The sequence below is a fragment of the Carassius carassius genome, chromosome 50 (assembly GCF_963082965.1).
Source record: "Carassius carassius chromosome 50, fCarCar2.1, whole genome shotgun sequence".
NCBI classification, from domain to species: Eukaryota; Metazoa; Chordata; class Actinopteri; order Cypriniformes; family Cyprinidae; genus Carassius; species Carassius carassius.
In genome coordinates this window covers 9,728,787-9,747,212 of record NC_081804.1, presented here as the reverse complement: position 1 = coordinate 9,747,212, position 18,426 = coordinate 9,728,787, and the positions used below count along the sequence as shown (strand labels likewise).

Sequence of the window (18,426 nt, the reverse complement as noted above, 5' to 3'; positions counted from 1 at the left end):
AATGCCATATCCATTAGATCTGAGCTGTTGGCTGGCACTTGAGGGTGCTCTGGAAGACGTATGCGAGAGGCAGGTGGTTTAATGTATAGTGGGCTTGCCATATCCACCACTTGCGGACTTGACGCAAGAGTCACCGGCGGTCGTGTCTTCGGTGCGGCGGGAGCGGGGCTTTGTGGATGGCGGCACTGGCTTTGCTGCATGTGGCGGCCTTAACCTCGCCGCTGGCTGCCACACTGACAGGCTGAGGAAAACAGTAGAGCTTGGGTAAATACTGGGGTGGTTGGGTTTGGGCAGGAGGGAGAAGCTGTTGGAGCGGTATGTGGAGGTTCCCAGCTCGGGGTGAGTGGGCGAAACATGGCCCGTTCCTGAGGGGACTGGACGAGGAAATTTAGGTTGCTCATAGACTTCGTTCACTTAGAAATCTGAACTGTTTAACCAATGGACAAGATTAGCTCGATCAAGGGGAAATCACGATCGGGAAGATCGCAGCGGATTGTTTCCTCGTCCAGCCCCAGCAGAAAACAAGTGTCCAAGAATGAGTCGTGACAGCTCACTGGTTAGCAAGCTCAAGGAAATCCTCAGCATATCGCTCCAACCTCTGACCGCTCTGCTGCAAACACCTCAGTGCATCCTCAGCCTTCATCTTCTGTAAGCCGTCGGTTCTTCTGTAAACGTACGTATCTAGGGAGAGAGTACCATACGGAATTCCAAAGAAATAGAATTTTATTATAACAATAATGGAGACAAACCACGTACATAACTTTAAGAACAAGAACCAAACAGACAGGGCTTATAAACCCTTACGTAATCAGGGAAGAACAGAAACAGGTGGGGAGTAATCAAACTAAACAAGAAGAGGAACATGACCAAAAAAGGAAACTCAGAAAGAACAGGAAAACAGAAGTTCATAACTGTGACACACACACACACGTAAATATTTCTTATATATATACATGCATTGGTGTGTATTTATACATATACACAGTACACACACATATCATGTAAACACAAACTTTTATTTTGGATGCGATTTATCGAGATCAATCGTTTTGACATCCCTAATTTATTTATTTAATTAAAATAGAACAAAATTATTTTTTTAATAATTATTTTAATATAATTTTTTTTTAATAAAATAAAGAAAAAGGGAAAGAAACAAAGATAGAATGAATGAATAAATAAATAAATAAATACATGTAAAAGATGTTTCATGTTGACCTGTTTGGGTACCATAAGCCAAAATGTTACCAGTCTTACAGTAAGACTGTAAAAACAATGAAATAAATATTTGGTATTATTATTATCAATAATCCTGTTTCACTCTTCAATATGTCACACTAAGGAAGTAAAATAGGTTGATAAAAGCTATTTTATGATGACTGTAGGAAAACACTTACTTCTTTTGGCCTGTTTGGGTGCCATGGGCTGCACAGCTGTAGTTCCCTATCTGTCCCCCGAAACGCAGAGCCATGGCCACATCACAGTCATCAACAGCGACCACAGCAACCTTTTCCTCTGAGGGGCCATAAGGGATGCCAAGACGCCCTATATTGGGCTTGAATAAAAACAAATGAAAATGATAAGCAACTTTCATTCAATGATTTTGATTACAGCTAAAATCTGAGTAAAATAAGTATTTTCTAGTAAATCTAGTGTAAAAATGTTATTCAAAGTATCATTATTTTTCACACAAAAAATGCTTTTTCATTCAAGAAAATATACAGATGCTTTTATACTTTAAGGAAGGAGGTCCCTCACAAGGAGTAATGTAATGGCAATCACACATATGTCACCATTAAACATTGGTCTTAAATCTTCTTCTTACAGTAAATCCTGGATAAGAAACCCAAAGTTAGTGGATCTGAACAGCATTTGTGAGTTTGGATAATATAATAGGTCTTGTTTGTCTGTAATCTCTGACAACATTCCGTGGCTTTCTCAGTTCATCTAATTGGATTATGCCAACGAGACACTGGCACAGAGGAGATATCAAACAAAGAGAGCTCATCATTTTATGTAAAAACTCCCCAGAGACCCAAACTGTTTCCACAACACAGCCAAAATTTTTATTATCATCTGGCAACACCCTTCCCCCACGCAAGAGGGTTGTCAAATTTTCTCAGCTCATTATAATTGATTTTGTGGTGCGTATGATGTGCTGAGCTGCTCTTTGATGTCTGCCCTGTGGTGTTAAAAAATGTGCAAGTGACAGCTGAACACCACTCGCTCCTGAAGACAGTTCATTACAGCGCTGTGGTCACTCATTATTCAGAATTTATGGCCAAAAGAGAGTAAACCGAACAACATTTCTAAAGTGTTTGTCTAATAACAACAATATTCTTCTTATTATTATTATAAGTGTTTCTGTCTATAAATCAAAGGAATAATTAAATAAATAAAAAATTACTGTAAATATTTAAACTGTATAATAATAACAACAGTAATTATTAATTTTATTATAATTAATGCTGCTGTCAATAAAGCAGTGATAATTAAAATATTTAAATAATAAATAAATGTTAATACTCTTATTTAACTTTTCAATAATAACAATAATCTAGAATAATGATTAAATAACAGTTTTTAAATAAATAAATATTTAATACAGTATTATATTAATAATATTACTATAAATAAATAAATATTATGTATTATTATATTTCTATAAATAAATATTTCTATTCCACTTTTATATTCTGCTAAATAGAAGAGTTTCAGTGTATGCATGCAAACGGAAAGATTCATCTTCTTGTTTTTGAAACTATGAGGGCACTCGGACTGATCCATTTCTCCTTTACTAACTTTTGAGTAAAAATTCACACATTCATATATTAGCTGTCAGTTTTTATATTTCTCTTAGTTGCTGCCAGACAGCAGAGATGAAGAAGGGAATGTGAATAGACTGCTAAAATGGGCAATTCGTCAGTGTGTTGCATTCCTACACACTGAAGCACATGTCATGGAATAAATCCAACTGGTTAAGGCCTGAAGCCAACCGTTCAGTCAACAACAGTTATTTAGCTTTAAAAATGTTGAAAACCTGGTGAAAAAATGGTTTTGAAACCCCTTTTTAACGAATACCATTCAAATATAAAGTTTCTACTGCTATTAAAGTGGTTGTATGTCTCTATAACAATTTTCATCAGGTGTATGACAATCTGTAAAGAAAAACATGCTGTAAAGAAAACTGATTCAGGATCAGAGTGCTGACAACCTTTAAGAGGTTACTGCAACTCAACTCTTTGCCACTTATAATAAGGATCCACTTCCATCGTAACGCCATGATGGTCTCATAGTCTCTCCTGTCCCGAGTCCACTAATGAAAATGAACTCAATGACAAGCTCTATGCCCTCAGGAACACACATGCACACAAATCCTGACCACAGCTATTAACCTCTAACCTTGTAAATCATCAGCCTTTTTGTTTCAAAGTTCAAAACAATAGTTAAAAGATCCCAGGGCCTAAACATGAGTTTTTTTCCCTTTCCAAATGTGCTATAGCCATAAAATAAGTGATCCATTTTTAGATAGGAAAAAACAAGGTTAGTAAAATATATTGTATTATGAGGCAGAAAATATACATTCTGTTTGGGGTCAGAGAAACCCTAACAAATTTTTAATAGCTAAATGAACTGGTCTTTGATGATTTTTCTTAATTTCATGAGAACTGACTATAAAATGGACTATAAAACTAATACAACATATGTAATAATTCCATCTTCAAATGTTCACAATGTAATCTCAGATACAACATATCAATGCAATGTATTTTCACATACTATTACTGATGTACACAATGTAGAAATAAACTGTTACTTCATTTAACTAATTTTTTCTACCATGTGCATTTGCCAAGGTCAAATTAAACCCACACAGAAGCAAATAAGCAAATCACCATATTATAATAATTCCTCAAGGATAATGTGACACTGAAGACTGAAGTAATGATGCTGAAAATTCAGCTTTGCATCACAGGAATAAATTACATTTTAAAATAATTTAAAACAGAAAACATTACTACTTTTTTACTTTATTAACAACATAACTGTTTCATTGTATTTTTGATCAATAAATAAAGTCTTTGTGAACACAGAAGAGACTTTAAAAATGTCATTAAAAAACATAAATGTAAATCATTGGGGTCTCTGTGACTTCAAAAATATAAATAGTCAGTCTCAACAAACCATTAGGGTTAAAAGACCAAACTGTGAATTAATGGAATAATCTTTCATCATCAAAGGACTGCAGCTGGTCGCCACTAGCTGGAATACTTTAAAATGAGGAGACCTGACACTTCAAAACATCACTGCATTACAGCTGCGTCCCATTGTTTGCTTATTATTACTCAAGGTCAATATCTGAAAGAGTCTTGAAAAACACTGGAATCCATAGACAAAATAACACACAAGAAAAAAAAAAGAAATCAAAGATCAATGGCGAAAGCAAAAGATTAATGAGGTCTGTCTTTGAGTCACCGTTTCACAATCGCATAGCAGACAATTCAGCTGAATTGTCAAAACTATTGATAGAGATGGATTTGGAAGATATGAGATGGATTCTGGTACTTCACCCCAAACCTTACCATATGGACGAGGCTCCAGATGGAGCAAAACTTCATGAAATAAAAAAAGCATATTATGGAGTTTTACAACAACAGTCCTTGGTGTTTTATGTTTAAGCAGAAAAAAAACACAGAAAAAATGTGTGCCATCTGGCGTTAGAAACTCAGTGTCATTGTAGTCCCGGATTAACTCAACAGGGGGTCTGCTATTGTCTGGGCTCCCCATACGACTACATTGAACTTGGACTCTTTAAGTAATGGGTTAAGAGAGAGCTACAGGCACAATGGAGTAATCACGACATACACATGGGGGGGGGGGCACTGATCTTAAACAGACAGCTTTAGGTTCTGATTCATAAGTGTTTACAACTGTAAATGGTGCTTCAATTCAACAATACACTCTCTAAATTACATGCTACATTATATTAGATATATTTTGGCTGCAGCCACTAGTATTAATAACTTTTTTAGCCTTTCATCGGTTTAGTGCAACTTGTGTAGAAGTTTAAAAAAAAAATCTAAGAAATTATGGACCCTCAAAAAGTGAAACCCACAGCATGTTGACTGGCATCCTTCAGCGACAAATGTTTCTTTTGATGAGACTTCAGTGAGATTCTTTAAAGCTTTACTATGATTTAATTCAGGAATACTGTGAGAGACCCAAAAATGTGTATTTTTGACCAAATACTGTTTTAAGGTTTGGCAGCATAGAAATAAGGTTACTAAAAGGTCACTTAGGAACATAGGAAGGGCTGAAGAGAGCTTAAGGTATTCAAACAGAATTAATTGCTCTTCTAATTACAATATGGTAAGGTTTTTGCAATTCAACAACTATTTGCCTTACTACACAAAGAGCAAGAATTTAATACCGTATTGAATAATACTAACACTATGGATTACAAAATACTCTTAAAAACGAGACGCTGTGAAATGAGATGCCTGAGTGACAGAATAAACGCACTTAGCTTTTGGCAATGAAACATGACACATGACGTATAACACGCACCAAACTTCATAAATTTTACATTTCTGAAATATGAGGGTCTGAAAACTGAACAGGATCAAAGAAGCAGAAATACAAGCTGTTTCTTTTGACTGAAGTTCTTAGAAGATACTGTGAACTTTGATACAGCTAGAAATGCCGCTGATATCATGTGTCTTCTTTCATGAAATATGGACACACTGATCTCATCAAGAAACAGAAACTTGTTAGACTCTTGACTTTCTCTAGCATAGAACCAAATAATCAGACTGTAGCACAAATAAAATGTTAATGGACAATAACAGGAAAAATCTCCATTGGGTTTTTTTTTTGTGATGTTTTTTCTTTAAAAAAAAACAACAACACGATTGCACATTGCATTTTAAGTCAAAATGTGCAATTTTTACTTACACTATTTCTAATTTTCTACCAGATTTGACCTTAAAAATATTTTGTATATATATATACCCTTAACTGTCACTCACATTTTTGAACATAGACTTTATAGTGCACGATCCAAACTTAAATTTTTATAATTCATGAATGAAACACATTTTGTAACATGATATTGATGTACCATTTACATGGTAATGCAATGTCTGATTTTAAAATGGGTTTTAAAGGATGAATTTTGAGATTTTAAGTTTTCTTTTGATATATAATTTCTGATCATTTCTAAAATGTGATAGAGAAAAAGGCAATGAAGAAGTCTTTTTTTTAACAAAGGTGAGAACTCCTGTTATAATGTAGATTTTTGAGGGTGCACTCTTGTCATAAATTAATCTATTACTTTTCCTACATAATTTTTAACAAAAAACATTGGTAAAATATATATTTGGGAGTCTTTCCAACTTTCCAACAATATATAGTTTGTCAAGATTAGATTAGATTTAATTGTAATATAGTGAAGTAAATGTAGGCATCTCGTATTCGGGACGGGGTGACAGTTAAAGGGATATATATATATATATATATATATATATATATATATATATATCCCTATTGTAAATTAAATTTAAAACCTAAATTATTAAGGTTTTTCACACTCGTTCATGAAGTACAAGCAAAACAATTTGGTGTATATTGTTGTGAACCTATACTTTCATAATTCAATTCACTAATGGATTTAAGAATGGATTTATGAAAGATTTTCACAGAAAAATGGCTCATTTGTGTTTCATAAATGAGGCCCATTAGTTTTCCTTCACTGGCTTTCCAACCACAACAGCCTCCATTTCATTGTGTTCGGTACAAATGACTTACCTTGTTGTAGTAATGTAGATGCACTGTGTGCCACTGTCCATCACTAACCCCACCAGCTACAAATGGAGTCACTGCGGTTTTAGATTCTCCTAAAGAGAAATAACAGGAAAGAAGAGCAAGTAATTAAATCATTAAATAATTAAAATAAATGTGTGATATAAATATTTGCACAACAAAAAAATAATTATAAATATACAATCATATTTCTATATAACTCAGCAGAATAGTATAAGCAGTATATGCCTTTATATTATATTATAAATGCATTTATAGATTTCTTTTTTGCTTTACACTTATCCCAAATGTGAAATATACTGTAATACAATTCCCACCTAACAAAAATTCCAAACTAATTAAAAGGCTCCAAAGCACCTTGAGGATTTTAATTTGTGTGGCAATTTTTCAGTCTAGTGGACAAAATAAGTAAATCATTTTGAGGAGATATTAGTGTATCGGGACCTCCCATGACAGCACTTTCCCTCAGTGCATGCAATGTCAAATATCTTAGTTGTTTATATCTCTCTCTGACTCAATTATGTTGAGTGATGGCTAGTAAGCTGGGACAAACCTTTGACCTATAATGGGTTCATAATTTACCAGAATCACTGTTTTGTTTGATGTTTTACATTCCAGGACAGTGGAGGAAATTCCTTTCACTGTCTTTATTCTCAGCTCATGTGGACTGGTGACCCTCAGTGTTTTAGTAAGATGTAACAAACATCTCTTCATACTAAGACACTCTAGGGATGAATTCCACTGTCGTATTTCCTTTGGAAACAATTCTGACCGGTTAAAGAGACTGTACAGTAACTCTTTTTGATATGTGAGGTTTGACAAAACAAAGGAACAGGTAGACAGAGGAAGTGTGTTTTAATGCTCTTTGGCCAACTGCTTCCTTTGGCACAGCTCTGGATACACATATACACACTAATGTTTGAGATATGACACTCAAAAAAGTAGCTTTGTTCAGATTCAAAACTGACTAAAACCCATTTAGTTGTATGTAGTTTGAGCAGAAACAAAATAAAACATACACAAAACACAACGCAAATGAAAATGTGATACAATGCAAAAATGTGTACAGTAGTTTTTTTTTTTTTTTTTTTTTTTTTAAATGTGACTGCAATATCTGTAATAACATAAATCTAAATTAATTAATTAATTCATATTTCTAAAATGCTCTGGTTTCTTGATTTTTTTTTTATTAAACTAAAGCATTGGGGTTTGTTCTCAAAATGTTAATTGTTATTTAAATGATCACATATTTAAATGTTATATTAAATCTAAAATGAATCATCTTACTTACCAGCAGAGAAGGTCAGCTGGATTTGCTCTTCAACAATTTCAATCGCAATGAAATCATGCCTTTCATTAAACCTGCCATTATATAGAAGCAGAGCATTTCTCTCCCTGGTAGCAAACCTATGAAATAAAAATATATCATATATTTAAAACCTTAATGATGACCATAATAAGCTTGTGCAATGCAAACTTTAATGCATAATTGTGTAAATTAGGATCCATAGTCCATTTAAAATTATTTAATGAATTTGTTTTAATCAGATTTAGCATATTTTAATCAGACATTCCATTTGAATGAATATTCATTTCTGATCTACAGATCAAGAGCAGGAAAAAAGCCCAGGAACATCCTAAGATCACTCAAAAAAAAAAAAACATGCAGGCTTGAAAGAAGAATAAAAAAAGATAGGGAGTGGAGGAAAAGGAAGTGATAAAACCTGCCAAAAGACATAGCTAGAGGTAATGACGCTGTAATGGACGGGGGAAACTGATACTCTGATGTTTGCCAACCTCTGGTATCTCAGTTGGCCCTGTGGTGCGGGCACCTGGGATTTTTGCAGGGAGAGGTGTCAGATAGCACATGGCAAAGGGGCAGACTCACAGGAAGTATGAACAAAGATGCCTCACCACACTCCGCATCCTGTTTTCATGTTTGCCATGAGAAGAACTTTTGTGGGTGGTATGCAAACGTGTTTAATTTGCTAGATCGGTTACATGGTAATTAATTAATGGCATTATGGGAAAGTGAGAAGATTAAACAGGTGTTTACCCTACTAAATACCCTTTAAATTGTTTCTCTGCACAACATTTTCCCAGGACACAACTGCTCAAGATTTGCACGAGAATAATTGTCATTAACTAAACACGACATACAGTAAAATATATAAAAACTAAATAGAAATATGCAAAATAAAAAAAAACTGAATTGAAACTATCAAACCAAATAACAAAAATGTAACCTAAATGTAATATACAACCCGAATTCCGGAAAAGTTGGGACGTTTTTTAAATTTTAATAAAATGAAAACTAAAAGACTTTCAAATCACATGAGCCAATATTTTATTCACAATAGAACATAGATAACATAGCAAATGTTTAAACTGAGAAAGTTTACAATTTTATGCACAAAATGAGCTCATTTCAATTTTGATTTCTGCTACAGGTCTCAAAATAGTTGGGACGGGGCATGTTTACCATGGTGTAGCATCTCCTTTTCTTTTCAAAACAGTTTGAAGACGTCTGGGCATTGAGGCTATGAGTTGCTGGAGTTTTGCTGTTGGAATTTGGTCCCATTCTTGCCTTATATAGATTTCCAGCTGCTGAAGAGTTCGTGGTCGTCTTTGACGTATTTTTCGTTTAATGATGCGCCAAATGTTCTCTATAGGTGAAAGATCTGGACTGCAGGCAGGCCAGGTTAGCACCCGGACTCTTCTACGACGAAGCCATGCTGTTGTTATAGCTGCAGTATGTGGTTTTGCATTGTCCTGCTGAAATAAACAAGGCCTTCCCTGAAATAGACGTTGTTTGGAGGGAAGCATATGTTGCTCTAAAACCTTTATATACCTTTCAGCATTCACAGAGCCTTCCAAAACATGCAAGCTGCCCATACCGTATGCACTTATGCACCCCCATACCATCAGAGATGCTGGCTTTTGAACTGAACGCTGATAACATGCTGGAAGGTCTCCCTCCTCTTTAGCCCGGAGGACACGGCGTCTGTGATTTCCAACAAGAATGTCAAATTTGGACTCGTCTGACCATAAAACACTATTCCACTTTGAAATAGTCCATTTTAAATGAGCCTTGGCCCACAGGACACGACGGCGCTTCTTGACCATGTTCACATATGGCTTCCTTTTTGCATGATAGAGCTTTAGTTGGCATCTGCTGATGGCACGGCGGATTGTGTTTACCGACAGTGGTTTCTGAAAGTGTTCCTGGGCCCATTTAGTAATGTCATTGACACAATCATGCCGATGAGTGATGCAGTGTCGTCTGAGAGCCCGAAGACCACGGGCATCCAATAAAGGTCTCCGGCCTTGTCCCTTACGCACAGAGATTTCTCCAGTTTCTCTGAATCTTTTGATGATGTTATGCACTGTAGATGATGAGATTTGCAAAGCCTTTGCAATTTGACGTTGAGGAACATTGTTTTTAAAGTTTTCCACAATTTTTTTACGCAGTCTTTCACAGATTGGAGAGCCTCTGCCCATCTTTACTTCTGAGAGACTCTGCTTCTCTAAGACAAAGCTTTTATAGCTAATCATGTTACAGACCTGATATCAATTAACTTAATTAATCACTAGATGTTCTCCCAGCTGAATCTTTTCAAAACTGCTTGCTTTTTTAGCCATTTGTTGCCCCCGTGCCAACTTTTTTGAGACCTGTAGCAGGCATTAAATTTTAAATGAGCTAATTAAGTGGATAAAAGTGTAAAATTTCTCAGTTTAAACATTTGCTACGTTATCTATGTTCTATTGTGAATAAAATATTGGCTCATGTGATTTGAAATTCCTTTAGTTTTCATTTTATTAAAATTTAAAAAACGTCCCAACTTTTCTGGAATTCGGGTTGTATATATATATTTATTTATTTATTATTTATTTATTTATTTATTTATTTACAAATAGCATTGAAATCAAAATGTATTATTTCTATTAATACTAATAATTTCACTATTCTGAAAATATTATAATAAAATATAATTATATTAATAACATTTTGTCTTTTATTGATTAAGCCTAGCTTCTTTTTATTTTAATCATTTTTAAAATAAAATTTTTATCATTATTTTTATTTTTTTAGGATGGGTGGGTGGATAAACTGATGGATGGAGTAACTATAGAGGGTTTACTTACGTAAAGGAGAGGGTGAAGTGGAATCTTTGCCTCAGGCTTCTGAAGGTAATGAAGGACTTGCCAGGGAAGCTGCGTGTGGTCATCTCGCAATAGGGCTTCTCGTACTCGCCGTCAGGACACTGGCACAGGAAACCTCCCACCAGCAGGTCCACACACCTGCCTCCATTCTTACACACACCAGGAACACAACGGCCTGAACGCATGTTCACCTCACAGCGCTCTCCTGAAAAAACAATACCCAAGACATGTCACTACAACAAACTACTTTTAACACTTACTGAAAAAAGTGAGTAGTGCTAATGTTGAATACCTAGAATGCTAGTGGCAAAGTGATGCAATGTTGTATTTCAATTCAATTTGAAATTAAATGTATGCATTTAGCAGACGCTTTTATCCAAAGTGACTTACAGTGCATTCAGGCTAACATTTTTTACCTAACGTGTTCCCTGGGAATCAAACCCACAACCTTGCGCTGCTAACGCAATGCTACCACTTGAGCCACAGGAACAAGTTTTTAAGTTGTTGTTTTTTTTTTTTTTTGCCTGTACTGTCAAACTGACTTCTGAATGATCAGATTACATTATTAATAACGAAGGTTCTAATGGGATGCGCTAGAACAAGGGTGTCAAACTTAATTCCTGGAGGGCCACAGCCCTGCAGAGTTTAGCTTCAACCCTAATTAAATGCACCGGATCCAAATAATCAAGTCCTTCAAGCTTATTTGAAAACTACATGGTATGTGTGTTGGAGCATTGTTGGAACTAAACTCTGCAGGCTCCTCTTTAAAGGCTCATCATGGAACTAACAATGTCAATAAAGAACCTTTATTGTCAAGACTGTAAAAAGCTCTCATTCCAGTCATGCAAATTAAGGTAATAAACCCACATTTCAAACATCCACTGACACATACTGAGTGCAATTCAGCCGTGGAACTCAATTTCAGATAATAATTGGAAACTTGTTCTCTTAACCCAACCTTCTAACCCAATCACTTCAGTGAGCTTAGTTTTAGTCCCAACAGGACAATGGCTTCCAGTTCTGTCTAAACGGGAAGGCTTCAGAAAAACCATTGAGCACCATGTCCACTTTGCTTAGTGATTCCTGGCAGGCCGATGTGCTCATTGACCCAGACTAACCTTTGTTCATACTCTAAAGAAGCAGGACCACAGCCAAGCAACAGAAGAACAATGAAAGAGTCCTGGTGGTCTGTAAGACACCCGTCATGCTCCGCTAGTCTCTTGTAACGTGACATGAGATGTGGGGTGAACCGATGATGACTCGCTATTGGAAGATGCCGCTAGCAAAAGTGACATCATTCACATTGTTACAGGTAGATGTTTGCCAGATGGTTCCTTTGATATTCATCACAATATACAATTACGAGATTGTGTTTAGGGCATTTGATCAAATGTAGATCAAATTCATGAAAATCACAGCTCAGAGTAAGACTGCTTTGCTTTATATAGCGATAAAGGTCAACTGAACCTGATAATTTTGTTTCCCGGGTGTTTTTTAGCCCTGTTGTCATATGTGTGTGTGTGTGTGTGTGTGTGTGTGTGTGTGTGTGTGTGTGTGTGTGTGTGTGTGTGTGCATATAGAGGGACAAAAAAATTATTTATGCCACATCTGTCAAAAATAAATAAATAAAATAGTTAAAAATAATAATAGTTAATAAGTATAATTAAAATTAGTACACGTTATAGTAATTCAATTTGGAATGTAAAGTAGAATTAAAAATAATTAACATTCAAAACAATTCTATAATCATACCAGAATGAACTATCATTTTTAACAAAACAAGAAAAGTTTGTCAAGATAGATAGATAGATACTTAATAAATATTGCTTTCTAGCCATAAAATAATATTTAGCAATAAAATATTTTAATTTAACTGTAATTTTCCAAAAAGAAAAAGAAAAAAAGACAACTATCAAAGAAAAAAAAATTATATCATATTTTTTGCAAATAGTGCATTATTGTGTAATCTGCAGCTTCATATACATAAACATATAAAACAATAATTGTCCCATTGTGATTTTGTTCTTTATTTTAACATTTAGCTTACTGTGAGTATTTTATAAGTTTTCACCACATTCAGGAGAAAAGAATAACTTCCTAAAATAAACATGATCTAAAAATAAACTTCTGAGGACAAATTTTCCACTGATGAAAAGTTATTAGAACTAGATGGTTTGTGTGCCTTAGATCATGTATCATGTTGTAAAGTGTTTATTTTGTTCTCCACAGCCAATTTTTACTTATATATGTCACTTTCCGTGTGTTATTTTGGACTGTGTGTGTATCTAGACATGTGTGGTTTGCTTTCACCTGAGATGGAAATATCTGCACAGGACACAGAGACATGCTGATAACAATCTCCTCGAAAATCCATCACCATGCTGACAAATGCAATAGCCTAAGAACAAACATCTGAGGTTTGCCTGGAGGAATTTACCTTGTTGCACTTGTAATCCTGTACCTCTGATTCCTAGCCAGTTCAGTGTGAACACCCTTGTGTACCTGCCATTACCTTGACAAGATCTGGGCCCAAAGGAACTATGTCGTCTGGGACACACAAAAGAGTTCCAAAGAGGTAATGGTCCAAATGTCAGTCAGATAATCCCTCATTTCGGAGGAATTACAGGGATACATTACTCTGTAATGAGAGAAACCCATGAGAGGAACTACAGAGGCCACTGTCAACACCTCTAGTTATGACCACAGACTACCTGAGGGCTTGAGATGGCAGAGGTTCACTACACTTTACTGTAGTCCAGAAACCTGAGCTGACAAACAGACAGAAGCTGTCAAAGTGAATGATCCAGTGCGGGGACACTGAACCTTGGGACTGAGGGTCTGGATGCCATTCCTGCTGTCAAACTTACACAGGATAATTCCTTCCCCCAAGAGTGTCAAGTTATGACAGAAGCAAAACTAATGATGCTCTCACTAGTCTGAGCAACTGAGAAGAGGACAATTTGCAACCAATTTGCAATCAACTATCCGTACAAACACCTCATTATTAGGGATGTAGGGAATAGGGATGTGAAGAAACCACTCCTCCTAAGTATTAAACTTTTTTAACGAATGACTAAGTTATAAGACTAAGCAATTTTGACTCGGCAGATAATGAATTGGGAATAAAATTGTGCACCATTCAGACTTGAATTGAGAATGGGGTCTAAATCCAAGTTAAACTGCTAATTTTGAACTGAATTTAGGGAGCCAACAGGATAAATAATTGCAACTCAGACAGATAGACAAACAGACCAATAGATAAATAGATAGAAAGAGACATACAGACAGATAGACAGACAGACAGATAGACAGACAGACAGACAGACCTACAGATAGATAGATAGATAGATAGATAGATAGATAGATAGATAGATAGATAGATAGATAGATAGATAGATAGATAGATAGATAGATAGATAGATAGATAGATAGATAGATAGATAGATAGATAGATAGATAGATAGATAGATAGATAGATAGATAGATTAACATGATGACCAGATACTGACCTGTAAAATCTTGCGGGCACTCACAGGTGTATCCCCCCTCTCGACTGTGGCACTTCCCGTTATTCTGACACGGGCCTGAGTAACAAAGGTCTACCTCCGTCTCACAGTAGTCTCCAGTGAAACCATCAGGACATCTACACCGTAACCCGTTCACGGGGTGTATGGGCCGGAAAAGAACCGTTTTGGAAGCCACAAAGGGAGCTGTACTGTCAAACTTCAGAACAGCTACGCACTTCATGTAGTTTTCACAGGGTTCACGCAGACAGATATTATCATCAAACGGCAGGACGCGCTGGGTCGAGATCAATGTCAACAACGTACGGTTCAGGTACAGCTGCTCCTGCAGCTCCTCTGATGGGAAATAACGTCCCGGAGCTCCACCCGGAAGCAGGGCTGAGAAAGTGACGTTGAGAATGCTGCCGCTAACGTCTGTGTCATTTTGGACGTTGAAGACGAAGACACCATCAGGACTGGTGGACAGCACCGCGGCTACACCTTCGGTGAAGAGTGAGAGCAGAGGGGAGAGGAAACGCTCCTGAGACATGTTCTCCAGACGAACAGTGATGCTGTTCGTCAACATGTCGTCAGTGATGATGGTCACCCGTAGGGTGCAGAGGGCCGAGACCTGGTGGAGGCCATCTGTGAAGACACAAAGACACATTGAGGGACTTGGTAAATGTTTAAACTGAAATGAATGGTATGGCAGGGGCTGGCAGGTGGTAAGTTTACATTCTTGTGAGTGAGATGAACTTTATGAACATGCTGGAACATGGAACTTAATTCTGTGATTGTTCATCAAGCATTTCGACCTTCACAGATCTATGATCATTTTACACACTGTTTGAACAGTAATACAACCAACTTCCTGTCAAGCAATGCATCAGATCTGAACACAAAATAAAAAAGAAAAATAAGTTTGGTTTGGAGAGGTGTTGACTATATGTGTTTTTTTTTAGCTAGTCTTTTTTTTTATATTACTGATACTGTGAAAATATTGCAGTGTATTATTATTATTATTATTATTACTTATAAACAAAAAAAAATGAATGATTACTATTGTTGTTAATATTATAAATTTCAAGGAAAAATACTAAGATTTTTTCTTTTTTTAATACAAGTATACAATATTTGATTTAAATATATCTGATACTATAAAATATGTTTACAAAAATTAGACATGATTATCAAATATTATCATTTTTACTAGTGTTGTTATTATTAACATTAACATTATTTTAAGCATTATTAATGGTAATGATACTACTAATACTACCAATAAATAAATAAATATGATTATGATAATAGTTAATATTATTAACAACATTTATTTTTATATTTATTTACTTAGTAAGTTAGTGGTGGGTCCATGGAAAAAAGAAACAAAAAAACAACACCTTTTCATTCATCCCCACTTTATCATCATTGGCAGAGCAAAAGCTTCTTTAAGTGTTTTGTTGTACATCTGGCCGCTGTGTCACATTTGCTCTGTCCTTTAGTTTGACAGGTATTGTTCAAGGTCCAGTGTTTTCTCTTGCTCCTAGTGTAAAGGGCCCCTCTGTCATGTGAATGGAGAGAGCTATAATTGCAGGACAGTGAGGACATGTTTCCACTCTGTTACACTGTCCTTTCACATACTGTCAGATAAGACAAACACGCAGTTGTAGACACAACAAGGAGTTTCTCTCTTGCACGCACACACATTTGCATACACATCCAAAAACGCCACGCATACACATTCAATTAAATGTTTTGCACTGTGATGTGGTGCACCATTAAAACAATTCAGTTGAACAAATATGACCATTTTTATTCTCATTATAACATAATATACCAAATCTTTTATATATATATATATATATATATATATGCACAATATTAGTGAGTGATCAGAAAAATGATTTAATGATTTCCTATGCCGGTTCTTTTTCTATTCTTCTTTTTTACTGTAGATTAAAATATTTTGACACCTTATTTACTTAATTAACCATATATTATGCTATTTATTCCATTCTTATTTGTAGTTGTTTCACAGCCCAAAAATAATTTCCTAACTTTACATTGTATTGAAATTCTGGCAAACTTGCAACCTTGGCAAATCACAAATTTGTCACATAATAATCATAATTTTCCCACAAGTAGACATTTTCTGCAAGGGAAACGGCTGAATAACAGGCCATATCCTGTTCCATTGTGTTCATAATACTCAATAATCCCATAAACTACGAAACTATGTTTCTTTTAAATATGCTTAGTAAACTTTACTAAACTTTTGCGTGCCAGAAATCTGATGCTTATATACTGAGAAGGCAGCAGTAATGTATACGCTAATGGTTTCTTGTTTTTTGTCTGCATTAACATCCCACTCTGAAATGCATTAAGTGTCTCCTTCTCCATAGATTCTCTTACCAGTAAGTGCTACTTAAATATAACACACACTTGCATATTATAAAATATGGCAGACACTTTACAATAAAGTGCTGATGAAAACTTATCCAAGAACTTAAAATCTTCCCTAAACAGAATTTGAAGAAAGCCCTACTGCTGGAAATGCATCATAGTTCATTCGCCGAGACATGATAATTTATCCAGACATTATAATTTATTTTCACTACCAAAATGTGTATCATAAAATAAGTCATGAAAATGTCCTTTAAATCAAACACTAAAACTGCATAGACATGTTAACTGACTGTTAAAACTGTTAACTGACATGCCTAGTATTTCCTGCCAGAAAAAAAGTGTTCAACAAACAGATCATTCTCAGAATTGTCCCACAAATAAAATAGATCGACCCACAGATGTGATCTTGGATCCTCCGAAGGAAACTCCAAAAACTGTCTATATGATCAAATAGGAATCATTGTGTTAATACAAACAAACATTATACACAAGTGTGGGTGGTCCTGAGCAGAAACTGTACCCACTGATTCTAGAGTTTGCTGAGCAAGAAAACGAAGTGAAGAACTGAACGTTTTAAATGGAAAAGCGGCTGTTTTAAATGGAAAAGTGTCTGTGCCACAGGAAGCCCAGCTTCATCGAATCCCTCAAAACTGATGGCAGAGATTATGGCACTTGCAAAGTAAACTAGGTTGAAATGTTCAAATTTTTACTTGGCAACAGACTCCTTTGTAGGACCACTGAGCTCTGAAAGTGTTTACAGCCTCTGTAAAGAGCAAGTGTCATGTTCAGTTGTCTTTTCAAAGAATCTGGGGACGAAGGCAAACACAAAGGGCAGCTTTTCAGGGCAGTGTTTTCCAAGGGAAAAGACCAAACAATCTGTGCAAAGATGAATGTTCAGTGTAATTTAGACACTCTAAAGACACTTACTCTACACTAACAGGAGCTGGCCTGCAAACAAACACACAGTGGGCAATTTAGAAGTAATCATCTAAGTGTTAAACTATCCTATAGATAAATGTCAACCTCTGTTTCCTGGTTATCAACTGGTAACCAATTATGTGGATGATGTGAATCAAAGATATGAGTCTCAAAGTCTCTTTCAACAAACCTTCTGTTAAAATGGTGAAATTGTATCATATTATGCAACTTTGCTAATACGAAAAGTACAACATTAAACTTTTTTTCCACCTATCAAAATCATGGATATGTTAGTTTGGGTTACACGTTTTCTTTTCTTTTTTTTTGTACAATTTTGCCATCTCGTATAAATTATTGCAACTTTTCATGAGAATGGGTTCCCTGTTTTCACCAGGAGTGATGCATCCAAGTAATTTTTCATACCAAATACTGTATATCATACATTTGTTTAAAAAATTAAATAACCATTAATGGGATTTGAGCTACAGTGAAGGATAATTTTTTTCAACAAATAACAATCAGTGTTGGGTTTGAAGCATAACTAAGTAAATAGTAACTGTAATTTAATTACTTTTAATAAATTACTTCTGATGTAATTGCATTAAACACTGTA

At 35.4% G+C, this 18,426-nt stretch overlaps 1 protein-coding gene across 1 annotated transcript in view; it reads right to left on the bottom strand.

Moving 5' to 3' along the window:
* The window catches only part of LOC132133819 (cadherin EGF LAG seven-pass G-type receptor 1-like), a 50,060-nt gene that overhangs the window by 20,079 nt on the left and 11,555 nt on the right, over positions 1-18,426 (bottom strand). The window contains exons 2-6 of the mRNA XM_059546814.1: positions 14,496-15,134; positions 10,969-11,191; positions 8,114-8,229; positions 6,808-6,896; positions 1,398-1,555 (exon numbers count right to left, since the gene is read on the bottom strand). Of these exons, the coding sequence (XP_059402797.1) occupies positions 1,398-1,555; positions 6,808-6,896; positions 8,114-8,229; positions 10,969-11,191; positions 14,496-15,134 (1,225 nt within the window). The remainder of the gene's footprint in view (positions 1-1,397; positions 1,556-6,807; positions 6,897-8,113; positions 8,230-10,968; positions 11,192-14,495; positions 15,135-18,426) is intronic.